General features: G+C 36.1%; 1 protein-coding gene across 1 annotated transcript; it reads right to left on the reverse strand.

The window, feature by feature from the left end:
* Positions 1–6,634: 6,634 nt before the first annotated feature.
* Positions 6,635–19,571, reverse strand: LOC117433555 (macrophage mannose receptor 1-like). The gene is made up of 10 exons (XM_059011268.1): positions 19,529–19,571; positions 17,316–17,367; positions 15,297–15,348; positions 13,398–13,763; positions 12,284–12,649; positions 11,188–11,298; positions 10,392–10,502; positions 9,769–9,846; positions 9,307–9,684; positions 6,635–8,465 (listed from the first exon to the last, which is right to left on the reverse strand). The coding sequence occupies exons 3-10, from the start codon at positions 15,325–15,327 to the stop codon at positions 8,458–8,460; spliced, it is 1,449 nt and encodes a 482-aa protein (XP_058867251.1). The 5' UTR covers positions 15,328–15,348; positions 17,316–17,367; positions 19,529–19,571; the 3' UTR covers positions 6,635–8,457.
* Between the last annotated feature and the right edge of the window lie 76 nt (positions 19,572–19,647).

Raw genomic sequence — 19,647 nt, forward strand, 5'->3', positions numbered from 1 at the left:
AGGTATAGTTTTTTTTTTTCAAAGGTCATCACACAAGTAGTTTTCCTCTGTACAGTCCAGTACAGTAGTCTTTATAATATATTATCATAATAATGTACATTGAAAGAATTCACTTTTGAAAACAGATGAAAGGGAGTTTCTCAAAGCAGCACATATCGTGCCATCTATAGACTCCGTCTGCCCCCCGCACCATTCCCACACAGTGCTCAAAGTAAGGCTTGCTGGGCTGCCCAAGGGCCCAGTTAGTGTAGCTCAAAGGCTCCTCCATATCAGAAACCCAGTACCAGCTATCAGCAAAGACGTTCTTCATCAGCCCAATCCAGAACCTCGACGCTCTGCTGCTGCCGACCAGCGCCGCCACATCATCCTGTGCAGCCTGGCTTGTGAGCTTCACCAGACCAGTGTACTTATCGTTACAGTATTGAGAAGCATTTGGCCAGAACATATTTTCAGAGATCAGATAGATTCTTCGAGGGACTGGGATCTCTGTTAAAAAGATACATAGAGACATATATTTTTTTACTTTATTGTACAAACATTTGCTTGCCAATGGCTCATCCAGTGAAGGCACTAGAATGCATGGGACGTTTTGGGGTTGGAAAATGAGCTCAGTTTAGTGTGCCAGAGCAAGAACATCAAGCTATTTTTCTTTTCAGAAAAATGCAACTAATTATTTATCACTGTTTAAAAAGGACTGAATGAACGGTGGTTAAAAGGATTGTTCTGACTGTATTTGTACTTTTAATATTTCATTGTACATTAACCCATATGTAACATTGTAACCAAAAGTGTATAAAACAGTGTACTTGCTTTTAGGAGGGGGAGATGGAGTTGTTGCCGGGAGACCTGTGGAAAGAAAGAAAGAAAAGTTTGATTAATCTTGGTAAACGCGGCAAAATGCGAATATTCTTTTAATGAAAGGGTGCACACTTTTTACAAGCTTTCTTCAAAAAATGTTCTAGGTAGCAAGTCATGCGAGGCTTTGAATTGCACACCGTAATTGATTAATTAATGTTTAAATGAGACTCAAAAATAAACAAGCAATCAACAATCAACTACATGATTAATTGTTGTATCTATACTAATTGACTATCTTCTGGGGTAACTTTAGTATACTTATTTATGTTTATAAAATAATAATGCCTTGACAAGCACCTAACATCGTGGTGATAATGCTGCTAGTTCTGCATATTCAGAGCTAAGAAAATTGATTTTAAAGACTTAGCTAGCATTTATTTAAAAGGGACAGTGTTCTAAAGTTTCTAGTATTAAGAAAATGGTTAGAAATCCAGTGGTCATGTTACTATCACTATTCCGAATATAGAAAATTGATAGAAATCTAATATCGAATTGCTTTTGATAATGCTAGGAATGTTGGCTATAATAATTACCTTTGTAACAGATGAAGTTTTTTTTGCTGCCACAGTCTTCCGTCTTCCATTTATTAAGGTATATTCCCTGGACATCCAATACTGCGCACAATTTGTCTCTTGGTTCGCCTCGTATCCAGTTTGTATAGTACAAAGTTTCTCCATTCTCCCAGAGCCAAGGATCCTTTTTTGAAGTCCTTCTCAGTCCTATCCAACATAGCTTAGTGGTTTTGAGTATCTCCCGTTTAATTCCTAGAAACCCATTTTGGTTTGTGAAGCTCAGCAGGTCAGTGTAGTGTTGTCTGCAGTAGGATAAGGCTTCCTTCTGGCTCATCATTTTAGTAATCAATATATATTCCATCTGATCACACACATGTCCTGGAAATATATATATAAAAAAACCCTGCCATTGCTGTGTGTAATCATTATGTAAATCATTTTCACTCTTTATTACCATACAAGCCCAGGGGGGTGAACTATGCATCACATCTGCCACTGCAGAGTCATTTATTATTGGACCTCATGGTCCATGGCTGAGATGAGCTTTAACCCAGAACCTCCTGTTATCAAGCCCTTTTCTTTAACCACTGGACCACCACACCTTCTTCAAACATCCCATTTGAATGTAGCCTCACTAATACAGCAGAGGTTTTATTCAATTGTGGCTTAAGGAAATGTTTAAATGATCAAACAGCCAGTCAATTAACACATACACCTATAAAGCATATAAAACATCAGGTAGGTTAGGTTAGATTGAAATGTCAAATAATGTTTCTGAGCGAATTTAAGTATGAGTTTTCGGTAACATTTCATTGTTTCTTTAGTCGTTTGAAAAAGTTCACCTACCTGGAGAGCAAACGGTATGATTGAGAGGAATGTTGGGACCTGAAGCACAGGCTGCAAAAACACAGTGACAAGAACAAGCTTAATGCTAAATCATTTAGGCATTCACACAATGTTTAAAATAAACCAGAAACAGCTGCAGCAGTTCATTCAGTGTCTTACATTATACACTTGCATTATGCACTTGCTTTTGATATTATAAATAATGCAAAATTCGGCATGACACCATGCTTAATATTTTTAGAGGTGTCATGAGTCAGCATTTACAGGCGGAGCAGCTGAAGATTCAGTTCTTCCAGATTAGCTAGAAAATGAACAGCCCCAAAGTCTGTGCGCAGTGAAGCATATAAATATTTCGGTTTTGAGGTGGCTGATATTCATACAGTCGCCCATCCCTAACTTGAATGGATCATAGACATTACAACCTGTCAGATCAAAAAGATTGTCGCGTTAAGTACATTGTAACTATGCATATTAACATTGTAATTATGTGTAGATACACATGGATTTAATATTATTATTGTTTATTTCTTAGCAGACACCCTTATCCAGGGCGACTTACAATTGTTACAAGATATCACATTATTTTTCCATACAATTACCCATTTATACAGTTGTTTTTTTACTGGGGCAATCTAGGTAAAGTACCTTGCTCAAGGGTGCAGCAGCAGTGTCCCCCACCTGGGATTGAACCCACAACCCTCCGGTCAAAGGTCCAGAGCCTTAACCATTACTCTACACTGCTGCCCTGTGTAACTATTCTGTAAATCCACAGTCATTAGAAACACTTAATGTAGTTTTACCCAAATATGACACTAGGGCTGGCAAAAAAATACAACTAATTGACAGACCCAGTGGCAGAGATTTTTGCTGGAAGAGTAATCTAAACTGAAACAACTTCAGAGAATGATGAAGAGCACCGACATGCCAGGCTATTAAACAGATTAGAGATGCAGTGCTATGAAATAATGTCGATGAGGGTTGAAGAGGGGTCGGTCTGGCAGGAAAGGCCGTTCCACACAAACATGTGCACATTTAATTATTATATCTTTCAAAAGACAACATAATCAATCAAACAAAGAAAGGACTGGCTTATGAAAGGGAAACACAGCAATCAAACCCAGGTGCAGAACAGGAGAGGTTTGCTATAATGGGTAATAAGTCTGGTAAATAATGACTAGAGCAGTGACAATAGAAAGCGATACTGAGCACACATCCAAGCATATTAAAAATGATCAGAAATGTAATATTATTGTAGAGGATTGCAGACGGGGAAACATAATTAAACACTAAATAAGTACTAAGTAAATAAATAAAACAAACAATTATGTGCATGTTAGATTTTCCTAAGTATTGTGACTCCATGACATCGCACGGTATTGATAATGACACAACAATTTAGAAATACGAAGCCAAATGCCTTCCCCCCAATTTAATGAAGTGTCCTGCACAGCTGTGTTTCAATGGAGAGCCTGCAGTCCCTATTCGGGTAATGTACAGTAGATCATCGTTTAAGAGCGAGCAAAGGTGATACTGGGACAGAGGTACTGAGCGGCGCTGGAAATGATTCGATTTGGTACTGAGATAATATGTCAAAGGGACATTCTTATCGGGGAATTATAAATGTACAACATACCGGTATGCATTCGTAATCACAAATAAAATATCAAATATCTACCTGCCTATAATAGCACTCCCAGTTAGGGTAATGTAGAGTAGGCATGGAATGTTCCATAGCATTTACACACAAAACATGTAGAATGCATATCCCACATTCTAATATGTAGAATACTAACGGCATGTAGATTAATTCTAAGTGTTTCTTATGCTTGTCAACTAACAGTTGGAGTGACGAATTCAAATCCTGAAAGTGGCACCAAAATCGTCCTCCATAGCACACTTGACTACTCAAATAAAGACAGCCTCAATAAAAATAACCAGCCGTAGTCATAACCCCCCTAGCATATGCAACAGTTGCTTCCCCCTTTAAATCAGAATTGAAAGAATTTACCAACCACAATGAAGAAAGACAGTCTCCACATTATTGCTCCTTTCCAGAACATTTCATTAGATTTCTTCTGAAATCAAAGAAAATAATAATAATAATAATAATAATAATAATAATAATAATAATAATAATAATAATAATAATAATAATATGTTCAAATGGCAGATGGTCACACCTTCTTCTTCATATAGAACTATACAAAACAAACAGATTTAAAATTGTCCATAACAGCTACAGAAGCTGTTAACAATAATCCATACATTTAATACAACATGTATAGATGTTTTCTATCAATAATGATAATTAAAATAACTCCATGATTGAAATATAGGTATTACATGCTAAGTATTCAAGTATTACAAAATTAAATATATCAAGTGAACCATCACTACTGATGTGCTTATCCTTCATTTACAAAACACTGTGAACATAAAAAACAATATTTTATTAATAAGGAGATACAATATCTCTCTATGGCTGTAATGTAATATATTAGTAGTATTTTGTAGTATTTTGTAGTTAATCATATCCTGATGTAACTCAGCTTGTACTTGCTTGAACAAAAGTCATTGTATTTATCTTGCTCTTATTGTATTATCACTTGTACTGTAACACTTGAAATGTATTTGCTTACGATTGTAAGTCACCCTGGGTAAGGGCGTCTGCTAAGAAATAAATAATAATAATAATAAATGTATAGGGAGATGTTCCATACAAGCTGGTATTCACTTTTACACATGATTGACCCTGAGTGGGTGAAAATCACTTTGCATTTTGTGTTTGCTATAATATAGAGTTAAATAAGAATAAATAAACAGCATAGATCATTGGTTAACATGTGTTTAATAACACATATTTAACTGATCACTGAGGATAATGTTTATGCACAGCTCCACTGTGAAGCTTCTGTATCATGCCAGAACACATTCCTTCCAACACTGTATAGCTTCTGCCTGACTCGGGTATAAACTTTGTAGGTTACTGCTTTGAAAAATGTACTGCATGTTTTTTTTTTTAAATGAGATAAAACCAATTTAAGAACAAGCACTTTGTATGTTTTTTTCCCTGTGATGTACTAATATAATACAATACCTCATTTACACTATACGAAAGAGGCCAGATTAAAAAAATGAGTCTAACATGCCCATTTACCCCCCGGTATCACTTCTTCTTCTTCTTCTTCTTCTTCTTCTTCTTCTTTATTTCTTAGCAGACGCCCTTATCCAGGGTGACTTACAATTGTTTCAAGATATCACATTATTTTTACATACAATTACCCATTTATATAGTTGGGTTTTTACTGGAGCAATCTAGGTAAAGTACCTTGCTCAAGGATTGAACCCACGACCCTCCGGTCAAGAGTCATACATAATTGTTGTTACAGTAACTACATATTCATCTTTAAGTTGCTATTTATCATGGTCTAGTATTGTGGCGATACCTGACAGTTGCTGCACCCATTCTAACTTGACTTTCAATATAGAAGACTGTCTTAAATACATATTTCATATAAAACATTCTTATTACATTCAACATGTTACCACATGTAAGGCAGTATATTTCATGCGTATTTATGTAGTGATACAGAAAATGTTTTATAGGGAAGTCAATACGTTACCATTCAAAGCAGTGCCAAAATGTTCTTATCTCTGGTTTGAAATGAACTGCCGATATGCTCAGTTCATGACATGATTTATAACCTTGGTGTAATTCAGGAGGCGTGGCGATGGCTCCCTATTTAAATCCCAGGGTAAGCCTCCTGTATTGTTTGCTACAGTGGTGCTCCTCATTGGAAGGGGGTGAATCATACCTGCTAAACTCTCTCTCACATTTTTTTTTTTCCACATAACAGACATTTGCCCCGCCTGTTGAAACGCAATGTATCAAGGATGGAGATAATGGATGTCATGCAGACATTGGCTGACTGTCTTAAAGCTGCAGTACTGTCTCCAAAATTAAATGCATGATTTGAATACACATGCACAATAAGTCCCTGCTTTTCATTTATATTTAATAGATCAACCATTCACAGGTGTTCTTAATATTGAATATATTTGGAATATGTTCTATCAGATCAAGAACATTTCATATTGGAAAACAGTCAAGTTGGAATCAGTCATGATCTGCCATGACAAGATGTGATATATCTAAAAAAAGGGGCCAAATGTAGCAACAGGAAACAATTGTAATATTTTTTTTCAGGATAGTTATTATTATTATTATTATTATTATTATTATTATTATTATTATTATTATTATTATTATTATTATTATTATTATTATTATTATTATGTGCCCTACACCTTTTGATTTATAACTAGTTTTTAATGTTTGTGGTCAGATAATAATAATAATAATAATGTGTGAGTTCCATGTTATAATATGATACAAAGACAGTACGAGACAGACACCATTGTATTGATGCTCAGAAGCTCCTTTATTGAAAACCAAGACAACGGAAATGGGAATTTAATTTCATCTATACAGTCCTAAGAAAAAAATATAATAAATTTACCCTGCACCCACACCACACATATTCTCAAAGTGTTTACTTCAGTCTATATATTTTAAGGAAGATGTGTTAAACTATATGTCATTTATGGTTAAATAGCTACATTGTTCCATAGTTTAGCTTTGTGCACCCTGCTCTGTTGACTTGCCAGTTTGTTTGCATCACTTCAGGTAGGGTTTGATACAGACATTCTGACTGCACTGAAGCAGTTTCAAGTTGTGTGTTTCTTATTTTGTCACATGAACACGATGAATCAGTGCACGCACGTAGAGAGGGTCCTCATAATCGCATGATAATTGAGCCCTACCTGAAAGATTCAAGATATTTGTATGCAATTGATTTTCTCGTATTATAGCCAGATGCAATCCAAAAGTCTATAAGAGGCTAGAAATGTAAGTTTGGTGAAGATTGGTGCACCACGGCAGATAGACGGACAGTCAGTGCGTAAGAGGACCCAACAATTAGGAGTGACTAACTGCTGTAAAAGAATGAAGTAAACAGCTCTATATAACCTCCAGAGCTCAGGGGCACCAAACACAACTCAGACAGTTTAAATATCCACACTTTTATATCTAATATGATGAGTCGGTTGTGTAAAAAACAGCTACAGTCAGGAAACTCATGCAATAGATTATTTATTAAAGCTCAGACTAGACAACACTACTACATTATACATATTGTTACACTACCTTTGGCCTCGCCTTTTGAGGAACCCCTGCCCATAAATTATCTCACAGATAAGTGGAGAGGTTGACCGCAGGGAAGCCATGGGCAGGGGGGCAGCTGCCCTCCCCCGTTAGACGAAGCCAAAAAGCAGGTGGAGGCTGAGGAGGAAGAGGCGAACTCTAGTGCACAGCAGTGATGTAATAGATTGAGGTAAGATAGAAATCCTTTCCTTTTCGATCACTGGATGTATTGTTTATTGAACGACAAATAAGATACTAGCTATTTGATTGACGATTTTGATCTGGTATTGGAAGCACCTAAAATATGCATGATGTTTACGTGATCTAAGGGTTAAAATGAGTTCCCTGCTAGAACCACCACTTTGCTTAATTAAATGCTTCCTTTAAAATCAGGCTTCATCAGTTTCAAAAAAGTTTCGCAACTCATAAATAAACAAGATGTTATCTACAACACAATCACTAATTTGCCCTATTTTGACAATTTCCCAAGATGGTCAGTTACTGTGGTTTGATTTCATAAGCACAACAAATCTACTAGAAGCAATGGTGTGTTCTAATAAATGTGCACAGTACTGTAGTTTAGATGGCAAGATTCAGGGCTGTCAGTATTAGCAATGGGCATACAGGCACACAACAGATACAGTTCTGTAGTAACACCCCTTCATGCTGAAGGATGGCTACAATTAAAACATCTGCATTTTCCTGAATTGAATCATACAAGACATTTAAAATGGGAAACCAAGAGACGGTATATATTACAATAATAATAATAATAATAATAATAATAATAATAATAATAATAATAATAATAATAATAATACTACTACTACTACTACTACTACTAATAATAATAATAATAATAATAATAATAATAATAATAATAATAATAATAATAAGACCTAAATATGAGTTTAGGTGGTTTTACATTTCAGGAGAGCATCAATTCTAAAATAAATTCCCAAATATTATGTTAATATCATCCAGTCGGACTCTCTCCGTTGGAAGACTCTTCAACTTGGAGAGCAGCCGCCTCATCAGTTAGAGCTCTGAAAGTGAACAGAAGACAGTTTCCCTTCAGGATCCACTCATTGAATTGCTCCTCACCTTTGTGCATTCATTATGAGTGACTCTTAGTGCAAGGACTCGAAATACTGCTTCTGTTTTATTTTATGATGAGTCTGTATTAAGGTGCTTCCATCTGAGTTCAGGAGCCGCTCTGCAGTTCTAGTTTCCTGCCATAGATATATATATCTATCTATCTATATATGTAACACAGGCTGGATCAGATAAAGAGAAAAGATCTAGCTGATCTACTGTAGCCTTGGTTACAAGTGCCTATGGCAGTTGACAAAGTAAAGAGAATATAAGTCTGTGTTAATTTAAAAAAAGCAAAAGGAATTTTAAACTTAAAATAATGAAAGTAGTTAAATAACTTGTTCATTCTAGAAATTGCGCAAGAGGGTTTGGTGGCATCACAACATGATCATTGTCACAAAGAGTAACTGGAATTGACCATATTGTGTACTAAAGACACTAAACCCCAGCAGGTGTTTTTGTGTTCAAACAAAGAATCCCTTTTGGCTTCTTAAAATTCAGGTTTTCTTTTTTTTTCTAAATCAATTAATAAAATCAACATTTCTATGAAGAACAATTTTTCCACCTCTGTTTCTGACATTTATCAAACATTTAAAATCCAAAAAAACTATTTGCAAATAAAGTCATTTGCCTGACCATAATTTTCCTTGAATACTGGGTATAGTTGTACTGGGTTGTCACACTAGCATTGCCCTGTGTGCAATAAAGTATCTATATAATGTATAGAAAAACACTTCTGCATTGAAACATAAAGAACTGACTTTGTATTTGTTGAAGATTGGATAGATTTACCTTTGAAACAGATAAAGGGAAGCTTTTCATAGCAGCACAGATCATTCCACTCGGCCCCCCCATCCTCCCCCAGCACCATCTCCCCGCAGTGCTCATAGTAAGGATTGTTGGGCTCCCCAGGGGCCCAGTTAGTGTAGTTTAGGGGGGCCCTCTTATCGTTACCAGCAACCCAGTACCATTTATCATACACCACGGTTCTGTGCAGGCCGATCCAGAATCGCGACGCAGTGCTGTTCCTGACGAGCTCCGACACTCTGTTCTGTACAGCCAGGCTTGTGAGGCTCACTAGGTCAGTGTAGTGATCCCTGCAGTACTGCCAAGCCTCCGGCCAGACCATACTGTCAGAGATCAGGTGGAGCTCCTCAGGGACTGAAATATCTGTTAAAAATACACATAGTTATGTTTACTATAATGCAAAGTCCATTTGAAGTGATGTTAAGAGTTTGAGTTCTTCATACTAACTTTCTGTTGGTGTCAGAGATGATGTGTGTTCTATTGTCACGGAAACGTCGGCACTCTGATTGGTGGTTTGAACAGCATCTTGAAAGAAAGAAAGAAAGAAAGAAAGAAAAAAGAAAGATAAAGAATTAGCCAGGGGGCAAAAATAGAAACACCTGAAACAACACTGTTAATAATGCCTAGTTTCCATGAGCACAGATTGACCGCCAATCCGAGCTGAACCGGGTTCTCCCCCATTCCTCCTGAAGCCCCATTGATAGTCTACTCGAGTCGAGTGAAAGAACTCTGTGTCCAGGCAATGCAAGTTTTCCTCGAATGCTGGCGGTTCTTTCCCAGCAAGCCTTGAGCTAAGGTCACATTCATTTGTTTACAAAACCAAATGGATGGACGCTATTGCTTTCCTTCCGGCAATCCTAACAATTCTTTAGAGGTTTTTGCTACTAAAAAATATATATTAAAGCACAGAGAAACCTGCTCACCCCAGATGTGGATGAAATGTTTAAACTGTTTTATTAATTCAGGCACTTAGACGGATAAATGGCCCCTTTCATAAATAATAATAATAATAATAATAATAATAATAATAATAATAATAATAAAAACAGAGGATATTTGTTCATACTAACTCTCTGTTTCTGTTGGTGCCTGATAGAATGGTGTCACTGGAGCCAAGGTGTTGCCTGGTGTCTTTGCAGTACTGTAGCTCTGAGAGGAGGATTCAACAGCAGTGGAGTTGTCTAGAAACAGAGAAATAAAAGGAGTATTCAGTGAAGTCATTTTGCTCAACAAAGGTCTCAGTGGTCGCAGGCTCTTTGCTTAATTCAGGCACTAAAGCTGGGTCCACACCTGAGTGATCAGTTGCGCAACTTAGTTGCTTGCAACCGAGTCGCTTATATGTGGACGTCCCTGCAACCAGTTGCTTGAAGTAGAGCCGTGTTCTACTTTCCAGGCAACCTCCTGAGCGACTTCTGTAGACATAGGCGATCACGTGGCAATTCGCCAACTCTGATTGGTTCTTATAATGCGGACTGCACGGCTTTCATATTAAGAAGCTCTAATTTTAAAAATGTCAGCTTGGTTGTCAAAACCAAAAAGAAAAATACCTCACCTGGTAGATGGAATAAAAATGTAAAAAAACAAACAAACTGTCACCTCAGTTATCATAAAAAAAATGAAACTTGTAGACGCGGGAACCTTGTTGCTCAAGTAATTGCTCAGATGTGGACACAGCAATTGCTCACAACTGAGTTGAGCGATTTCAGGAGCAATTGGGTAGCGCAACTGAACGCTCAGGTGTGAACCCGGCTTTAGACGGATAAATGGCTCCTTTCATAAATAATAATAATAATAATAATAATAATAATAATAATAATAATAATAATAATAATAATAATAATACAGAGGATATTTGTTCATACTAACTCTCTGTTTCTGTTGATGCCTGAAAGAATGGTGTCACTGCAGCCGAGATGTTGCCTGGTGTCTTTGCAGTACTGGAGCTCTGAGAAGAGGATTCAACAGCAGTGGAGTTGTCTAGAAACAGAGAAATAAAAGGAATATTCAGTGAAGTCATTTTGCTAAACAATGGTCTCAATGGTTGCAGGCCAAGGAAAAAGCCACTCTTAGGAAAATGTCACAAGTACAATCACTTAAAGTTTGCAAAACAGCATTTGAATGATGGATATGAGTTCTGGTGAAAGGTTTTATGGAGTGATGAAACAAAAATCAAGCTATTTGGTCACGCTGATAGTCGTTACATTTGGAGAAAATTCTGATGAAGCATACAAAGAAAAGATCACTCTACCTACTGTCAAGCATGGAGGTGGTAATATCCTTCTATGGGGCTGTTTTTCCTCTAATGGAACAGGAAATTTAGTTCTAATACATGGAAAATGGATTCCACAGCATACCAAAAGATATTGGCTAATCATCTGAAACCCTCCACTACAAAACTTAGTTTAAAGCACAACAGAACATTCCAACACGACAACGATCAAAAGCTCATATCAAAATCCACTTCAGAATGGTTAAAGAAGAATAAAATCAAGGTTCTGGAATGGCCTAGTCAAAGTGCTGATCTAAATCCGATTGAGAATCTTTGGTATGAGTTAAGAAGGCTGTGCACAAGAGAAGTCCTCAGAATTAGAATGAACTGGAACAATTTTGCGTTGAAGAATGGTCAGAAATCACTAAAGAATCATGCCAAAAGATCATTGGCAAATATCCTAATCGTTTAAAAGAGGTTATTATTGCTAAAGGCATTTTCCTTGTCAGGGTATGAATACTATTGAATTAGCATGTTCTGCAAATAAATTGCTGAAATGAATAATTGTAGACTTCTATTTCTTGTAACTTTTTTTCCTCATACACTAAAGCACAACTTTTGCTGCAAAAGATTGTTCCTATATTTTCCATTGGGGTATGTAAACTTTAGACTACAACAGTATACGAGGTAAAAAGCCTTGCACTCCTTTAATATGTCATTGATGTTGGTAACGTTACAAAAGGTTGACTGTACCTTTATAACAGATAAAGGATTTCTGATTGTCACAATTATTCACGATCCAGTTCTCAAAATCATTTCCATTGGTTTTTAATATAGTGCACAATTCGTTTTTCGGTTCGTCTGATTTCCAATATGTATAGTTGAAAGTTTCCCCATTCTCCCAGAACCAGGAACCGGTGGATGTATTCTTTCTCAGTCCGATCCAGTGGTCCTGCTCAGTGTTTTTGGTTGTCAGCTGTTCGATGTCTAGAAAGACGTCTTTGCTGGTGATGCTCACCAAGTCAGTGTGATATTGTCTGCAGTAGGATAAGGCTGCCTGCTGGTTTAAAGGTGTGTTAACTAAGACATATTCCCTCTGATCACACAGTGCAGATGGTCCTGGAAATAATAATAATAATAAAAAAAATAATAATAATAATAATAATAATAATAATAATAATAATAATAATAATAATAATAATAATAATAATAAGGCTTAATGTTGTAAAACACAACCCCAGAGCAGACATTTGTTTTTAAATCAACTTATTCTACTTGGCTGAATGCTGCACCCTCTGGATTAGGAACCAGGATGTTGCTGGTTTAATCCCAGCTCAGTCACTAACTCGCTGTGTGTGACCCTGAGCAAGTCACTTCACCTCATGTGCTCCGTCCTTCGGATGAGACGTCAAACAAACAAGGTCCTATTGTAAGTGACTCTGCAGCAGCAGTTGTGATGCATAGTTCTACTCCTAGTCTCTGTAAATTGCTTTGGATAAAAGCATCTTCCAAATTACTAATTAACAATAAGGGCTGTCATGCTATTCCTCAAATTTGAAAAAAAAGGTACACTCCGGGGATGCACTGGGAACTTCTACACAGCATCAAAGCCCTTTCTAACATATTTCAATGAACTTCAACACCCCCCTCATTCCCTAAGTCAGTTCATGACCCGGTGCCTCAAGTTTAAATCCCCTCACTCTTCCTTTTGCTCACCAAAACCTTTATATTCAGTATCGCCTTTCAATTGCAGCATGCATTTACAGTGCCCTCTGTTGATTTTAAATCTATTGGCAAACACAGCTGATAGCTGTAAGTTTATTTAGCTGACTTTACAAAATCATTCAATCATTTGTGATGTCCTTACCTGCAACACAAATGAAATTTTTATTATCTGTACAGGTCAAGGTTTTCCACTCTCCAGATGATGTCATGGTGCCACAGTGCTTAGAGTTATCTGGTTGCCCTGATGCCCATTTCTGATAGCTAGGGAGGTCATTTGAGGACCATTTGAAATTGCTTTGGAAGTCTTTTTTCAACCCAATCCACATATCAGAGCCGACACGAGAATAGATGCGAAATACGGCCTCTTGCTCCTCTGCATTCAGAATGCTCACCAGCTCCATGTTCAGACTTTTGCAGTGTTGCAAAGCTGTATACCAGTCCATGTCAACAGTGACAATGTGGTATCTTCTGTTAGGACAGCCAGCGAGACTCCCAAACGAGGCAAAGGCTACAAAAAACACAGTGACAGCCCTTAGATACTTTAAAAGGGGGTGACACATTTAACATTTAGACACTTTGGTTTTGTTTACTGGTAAAAGTTTAGCAATTCCCTATTCTCAAACTCCTAAATTCAATCAGTACATTAAGAATGAATGATAAACACACATCTAAACAAACATTATTATTATTATTATAATTATTATTATTATTATTATTATTATTATTATTATTATTATTATTATTATTATTATTATTATTATTTCTTAGCAGACACACTTATCCAGGGTGACTTACAATCATAAGCAAATACATTTCAAATATCACAGTACAAGTAATAATACAATTAAGAGCAAGATAAATACAATGACTTTGGTTCAAGCAAGTACAAGTGTGACAAAATACGATTCAATTATACAGCAGATAACAGTGTCAGTGATAGTTACATCAGGATATGATTAAATACAAAATACTACAGATTAAACACTTGGCAGATTACAGTACTCTGAAGTACAGGATTAAATGCAGTAAAATAGGGGGCAGATAAGAGAGCAAGTAAAGCGCATTTAAGGAAGGGTGATAAGTGTCCCAGGAGGAAATAGCAGACAGACAGGTAGAGATACGGGAGGGAATGGTGGAGTCAGAGGTGGGGAAGGAGAGGAAAATCTGAGCATCATCAGCATAGAAATGGTATGAGAAACCATAGGATGTGATGGGGCCCAGGGAGCGGGTGTACAGAGAGAACAGGAGAGGACCCAAGACTGACCCTTGGGGGACTCCTGTTGAGAGAGGGCGAGGTGTGGAGGTTGCTCCACGCCAGGTTACCTGGTAAGTGCGGTTGGAGTGGTAGGAGGAGAACCAGGCCAGAGCAGTGCCAGAGATTCCCAGGTCATCGAGAGATGATAGTAGAATAGAGTGATCAACAGTGTCAAAGGCAGCAGAGAAGTCGAGGAGAATTAGGACAGAGGAGAGAGAGGCAGCTCGGGCAGACTTTAGTGAGTTGGTGACAGACAGGAGGGCGGTTTCAGTGGAGTGAGCAGAGCAGAAGCCAGATTGGAGAGGGTCGAGCAGAGCGTGGTTGGACACATTAGCAATGCATCGTGAAGGGAAGTCTCGCTGATCTGTACTTTTTGTGGGAAATAAAATCTCCTAAACTATTTCCTATACAGCAGATGGAATACATGTGTGTTGCTTAAGCCAAACAGCACTATTATGCCAGTGTAGATCTCAATTGTTGTAATCCTAACTTGTTGCATCTTATTTCATATTGTATTTTAGTATTATAATTTGCATTTACTGTAAACTGCACTGTATTTAAATACTGACCTTGTATTGTAACCCTGTACTGCCCTGTAACACCTGTAAGTTGCCTTGGATAAAGGCGTCTGCCAAATAAATAAGTTTGGATTTACAGAAATTTGAGAAAGTGCACCTAACTCATTACCCAATTAAAAACCACCTTGCAAAAATAGCAAACCTGTTGATAGGTTAAAAAGCCTCTCACACAACAATTGGGAATTTGAACTGACAAAGTATATCTTACCAGCCACAAGGAAGAGAAACAGCCTCCACATCGTTGTTTTTTCAGATTGTTTCTGAAATGGAAGAAGATATGCAGTATAATTAAACAACACTCTTGTTTGTTTTATATGAAATATGTATATTTTTTATACAATATACATACATATTCCCAATGTGCTTGTAACATTGAGATGCTACTGGACTTTATCTAATCTCCATTTGTGACCCCTGGTCCTTGCTTCTTTTTTCAGGTCGAAAAAGTCCCCTGGGTCGACATTGTCTATACCTTTTAGGATTTTGAATGCTTGAATCAGATCGCCTCGTAGTCTTCTTTGTTCAAGACTGAATAGATTCAGTTCTTTAGGCCTGTTTGCATATGACCTGTCTTTTAAATTTGGTATAATTCTGGTCGCTCTTCTTTGCACTCTTTCTAGAGCAGCAATATCCTTTTTGTAACGAGGTGACCAGAACTGAACACAATATTCTAGATGAGGTCTCACTAATGCACTGTAAAGTTTTAACATTACCTCCCTTGATTTAAATTCAACACTTTTCATTATATATTCGAGTCTTTTTTTATAGATTCCCCACATTGTCTAGATGAAGACATTTCAGAATCTTTGGAGATTACATCAGATTTGTGTTTATTCCCGCAGAATTATGGATAACACAATACATATGTTGTTTTCTTTCTGGCACTAATGAGCTTCCATAGTTTTCATAAAACAGTGTAAATACATTTTCACAACATTTTTAGGTTCAATCAATTTTAAACACTAAGTCAACTCTCCAAACACGTTGCCATGAAGACATTCAAATCTGCAGGTTTTGTGCCTGCAACAACAACAGGTGTTCATTTGCACAGGAGCCCTTCCAAACAAATCAGCTTAGTCATCCCATTTAAATACACAGAAAGTAAAGTAAAAACAAATGTAAATTTCAGACTCATTTCTGTAAAAATATGACCTTAAGTTATATACTGTATTTTGCTTGTGGGCACAATGCAGTTAAATAAAATGCTCTAGCTCTCTATTCTACTTTCTATCCTTCTTTCTTTCACAAAAGTATTAAACTAACCCTAGGTTTATATTTAAAAGAGCAAAACAACAGAAACGATTTCAACTGTTTACAATTATTTAATGAAAATGCCTCTTATCACAGTTTTTTTTTTTGTTTTTTTTGTTTTTAATATTTGGTACTCTTTTTAAAACTGCTATAACGATAGAGGGGCCTTAATTAAAATGTCCTCCTCAGACCAACTAAACATACATCTCTATGTAATGCATTGTGATTAGGAATAACATAATATTCATTATTATTGTGTCCACTTTTTACATTTTAAATATATTTTGAACCCAAACATATGTATATAGGTCATGAATACAGCACATTTATGTATAGCGTCAAATATATATTTTTCAACGTTTAGCAATTCCCTATTCTCAAACTCCTAAATTCAATCAGTACATTAAGAATGATCTTTGCTAAAGTTTTATCACCTAACAAGAAGAACTGCATAAATCTTACCAGTAATTAATGTAATTCTAAGAACAACTAAACACACATCTAAACAAACATTAGCAATGCATCGTGAAGGGAAGTCTCGCTGACACACTGATCTTTACTTTTTGTGGGAAATAAAATCTCCTAAACTATTTCCTGTAGAGCAGATGGAATACATGTGTGTTGCTTAAGCCAAACAGCACTATTATGCCAGTGTAGATCTCAATTGTTGTAATCCTAACTTGTTGCATCTTATTTCATATTGTACTTTAGTATTATAATTTGCACTTACTGTAAACTGCACTGTATTTAAATATTGACCTTGTATTGTAACCCTGTACTGTCCTGTAACACCTGTAAGTTGCCTTGGATAAAGGCGTCTGCCAAATAAATAAGTTTGGATTTACAGAAATTTGAGAAAGTGCACCTAACTCATTACCCAATTAAAAACCACCGTGCAAAAATCGCAAACCTGTCGATTGGTTAAAAAGCCTCTCACACAGCAATTGGAAATCTGAACTGACAAAGTATAACTTACCAGCCACAAGGAAGAGAAACAGCCTCCACATCGTTGTTTTTTCAGATTGTTTCTGAAATGGAAGAAGATATGCAGTATAATTGAACAACACTCTTGTTTGTTTTATATGAAATATGTATATTTTTTATACAATATACATACATATTCCCAACGTGCTTGTGACATTGAGATGCTACTGGACTTTATCTAATCTCCATTTGTGACCTCTGGTCCTTGCTTCTTTTTTCAGGTCGAAAAAGTCCCCTGGGTCGACATTGTCTATACCTTTTAGGATTTTGAATGCTTGAATCAGATCGCCTCGTAGTCTTCTTTGTTCAAGACTGAATAGATTCAGTTCTTTAAGCCTGTCTGCATATGACCTGTCTTTTAAATTTGGTATAATTCTGGTCGCTCTTCTTTGCACTCTTTCTAGAGCAGCAATATCCTTTTTGTAACGAGGTGACCAGAACTGAACACAATATTCTAGATGAGGTCTCACTAATGCATTGTAAAGTTTTAACATTACCTCCCTTGATTTAAATTCAACACTTTTCATTATATATTCAAGCCTTTTTTTTATAGATTCCCCACATTGTCTAGATGAAGACATTTCAGAATCTTTGGAGATTACATCAGATTTTTGTTTATTCCCGCAGAATTATGGATAACACGATACATATGTTGTTTTCTTTCTGGCACTAATGAGCTTCCATAGTTTTCATAAAACAGTGTAAATACATTTTCACAACATGTTTAGGTTCAATCAGTTTTAAACACTAAGTCAACTCTCCAAACACGTTGCCATGGAGACATTCAAATCTGCAGGTTTTGTGCCTGCAACAACAACAGGTGTTCATTTGCACAGGAGCCCTTCCAAACAAATCAGCTTAGTCATCCCATTTAAATACACAGAAAGTAAAGTAAAAACAAAATGTAAATTACAGACTAATTTCTGTAAAAATATGACCTTAAGTTATATACTGTATTTTGCTTGTGGGCACAATGCAGTTAAATAAAATGCTCTAGCTCTCTATTCTACTTTCTATCCTTCTTTCTTTCACAAAAGTATTAAACTAACCCTAGGTTTATATTTAAAAGAGCAAAACAACAGAAACGATTTCAACTGTTTACAATTATTTAATGAAAATGCCTCTTATCACAGTTTTTTTTTTTTTAATATTTGGTACTCTTTTTAAAACTGCTATAACGATAGAGGGGCCTTAATTAAAATGTCCTCCTCAGACCAACTAAACATACATCTCTATGTAATGCATTGTGATTGGGAATAACATAATATTCATTATTATTGTGTCCACTTTTTACATTTTAAATATATTTTGAACCCAAACATATGTATATAGGTCATGAATACAGCACATTTATGTATAGCCTCAAATATATATTTTTCTAACCACTTCTTAATCATACAGGTAGCAGTAATATAATATAATATATCATATTCACAGCTCTATATTTTTAACACATAACACTGGATTCCACAGTATAACAATCCTAGCTAGAGAAACACCGAAATCCCATGTAAAGTATTCATATTATACTAAGAATTATTGTAAGTAACATATCCTTGTTAAAAAAATAAATAAATAAAAAATTGCATGATATACGTTTTTGTGTTCCGTTACAATCAAAACCAAAATAGAGTTATACTGCCATATATCTCCCTACTGTAATAAAAAAGAGCTCACATTCAGAACACACCACAGATTATAACAGCCGATAATTTATGAGTTTGACAGAATTAATTACATGTACACATCACCTTAAAATATATATAATCTAAGTATTTAAGTGTGCCTTTTACATTAAACAAAACGTCATCGGCTAATATCCACACGTCCTCTCACTTATAAATGTTTAAGTCGATAAGAATGAGAATGAAACTTTAAACACATTAGACTTCAGCCGATAGCTTTAACATGTAATTGTATAAATCTGACCGAACATAATCAGTCTGAAAATAAGTATTGAAGCATATTATTAATTGTGCGCTTAAATATATATTTCCATTAACATCAATACAAAAACTATAGGAAATCAATCAATGTATTTTTTTTATATAGCGCCTTTCATGGCAAGGCATCCGAAAGCACTTAAAAAAATGTAACTATAATATCAAACATTAATTACAACAATTAACAATCGAAGTATAAAAAGTCTATTTTCCATAAGCTTGGAAAAAACAGCAGGTTTTTAATAGATAGTCAGTACTTTACCGTTCAAAGAAGTTTTCTCCTCTCCGGTTTGAAACGCAACACAATAGGGCAGCGTTTGAAGTGATAATATGTGTAGTAGGATGGGGAGGAATAGGAAACTCCCATTGACTTCATGCAGG

The sequence above is a fragment of the Acipenser ruthenus genome, chromosome 41 (genome assembly GCF_902713425.1).
Source record: "Acipenser ruthenus chromosome 41, fAciRut3.2 maternal haplotype, whole genome shotgun sequence".
NCBI lineage: Eukaryota > Metazoa > Chordata > Actinopteri > Acipenseriformes > Acipenseridae > Acipenser > Acipenser ruthenus.

Coding starts and splice junctions, on each gene's coding strand:
- LOC117433555 (XM_059011268.1), bottom strand. CDS start 15,327: ATGTGGAGGCTGTTTCTCTTCCTTGTGGCTG. Junction 13,764..15,296: donor GTTTCTCTTCCTTGTGGCTG/GTAAGATATACT, acceptor TGTTTTTTGTAG/CCTTTGCCTCGTTTGGGAGT. Junction 9,685..9,768: donor ATCTCTGACACCAACAGAAA/GTTAGTATGAAG, acceptor TATTTTTAACAG/ATATTTCAGTCCCTGAGGAG.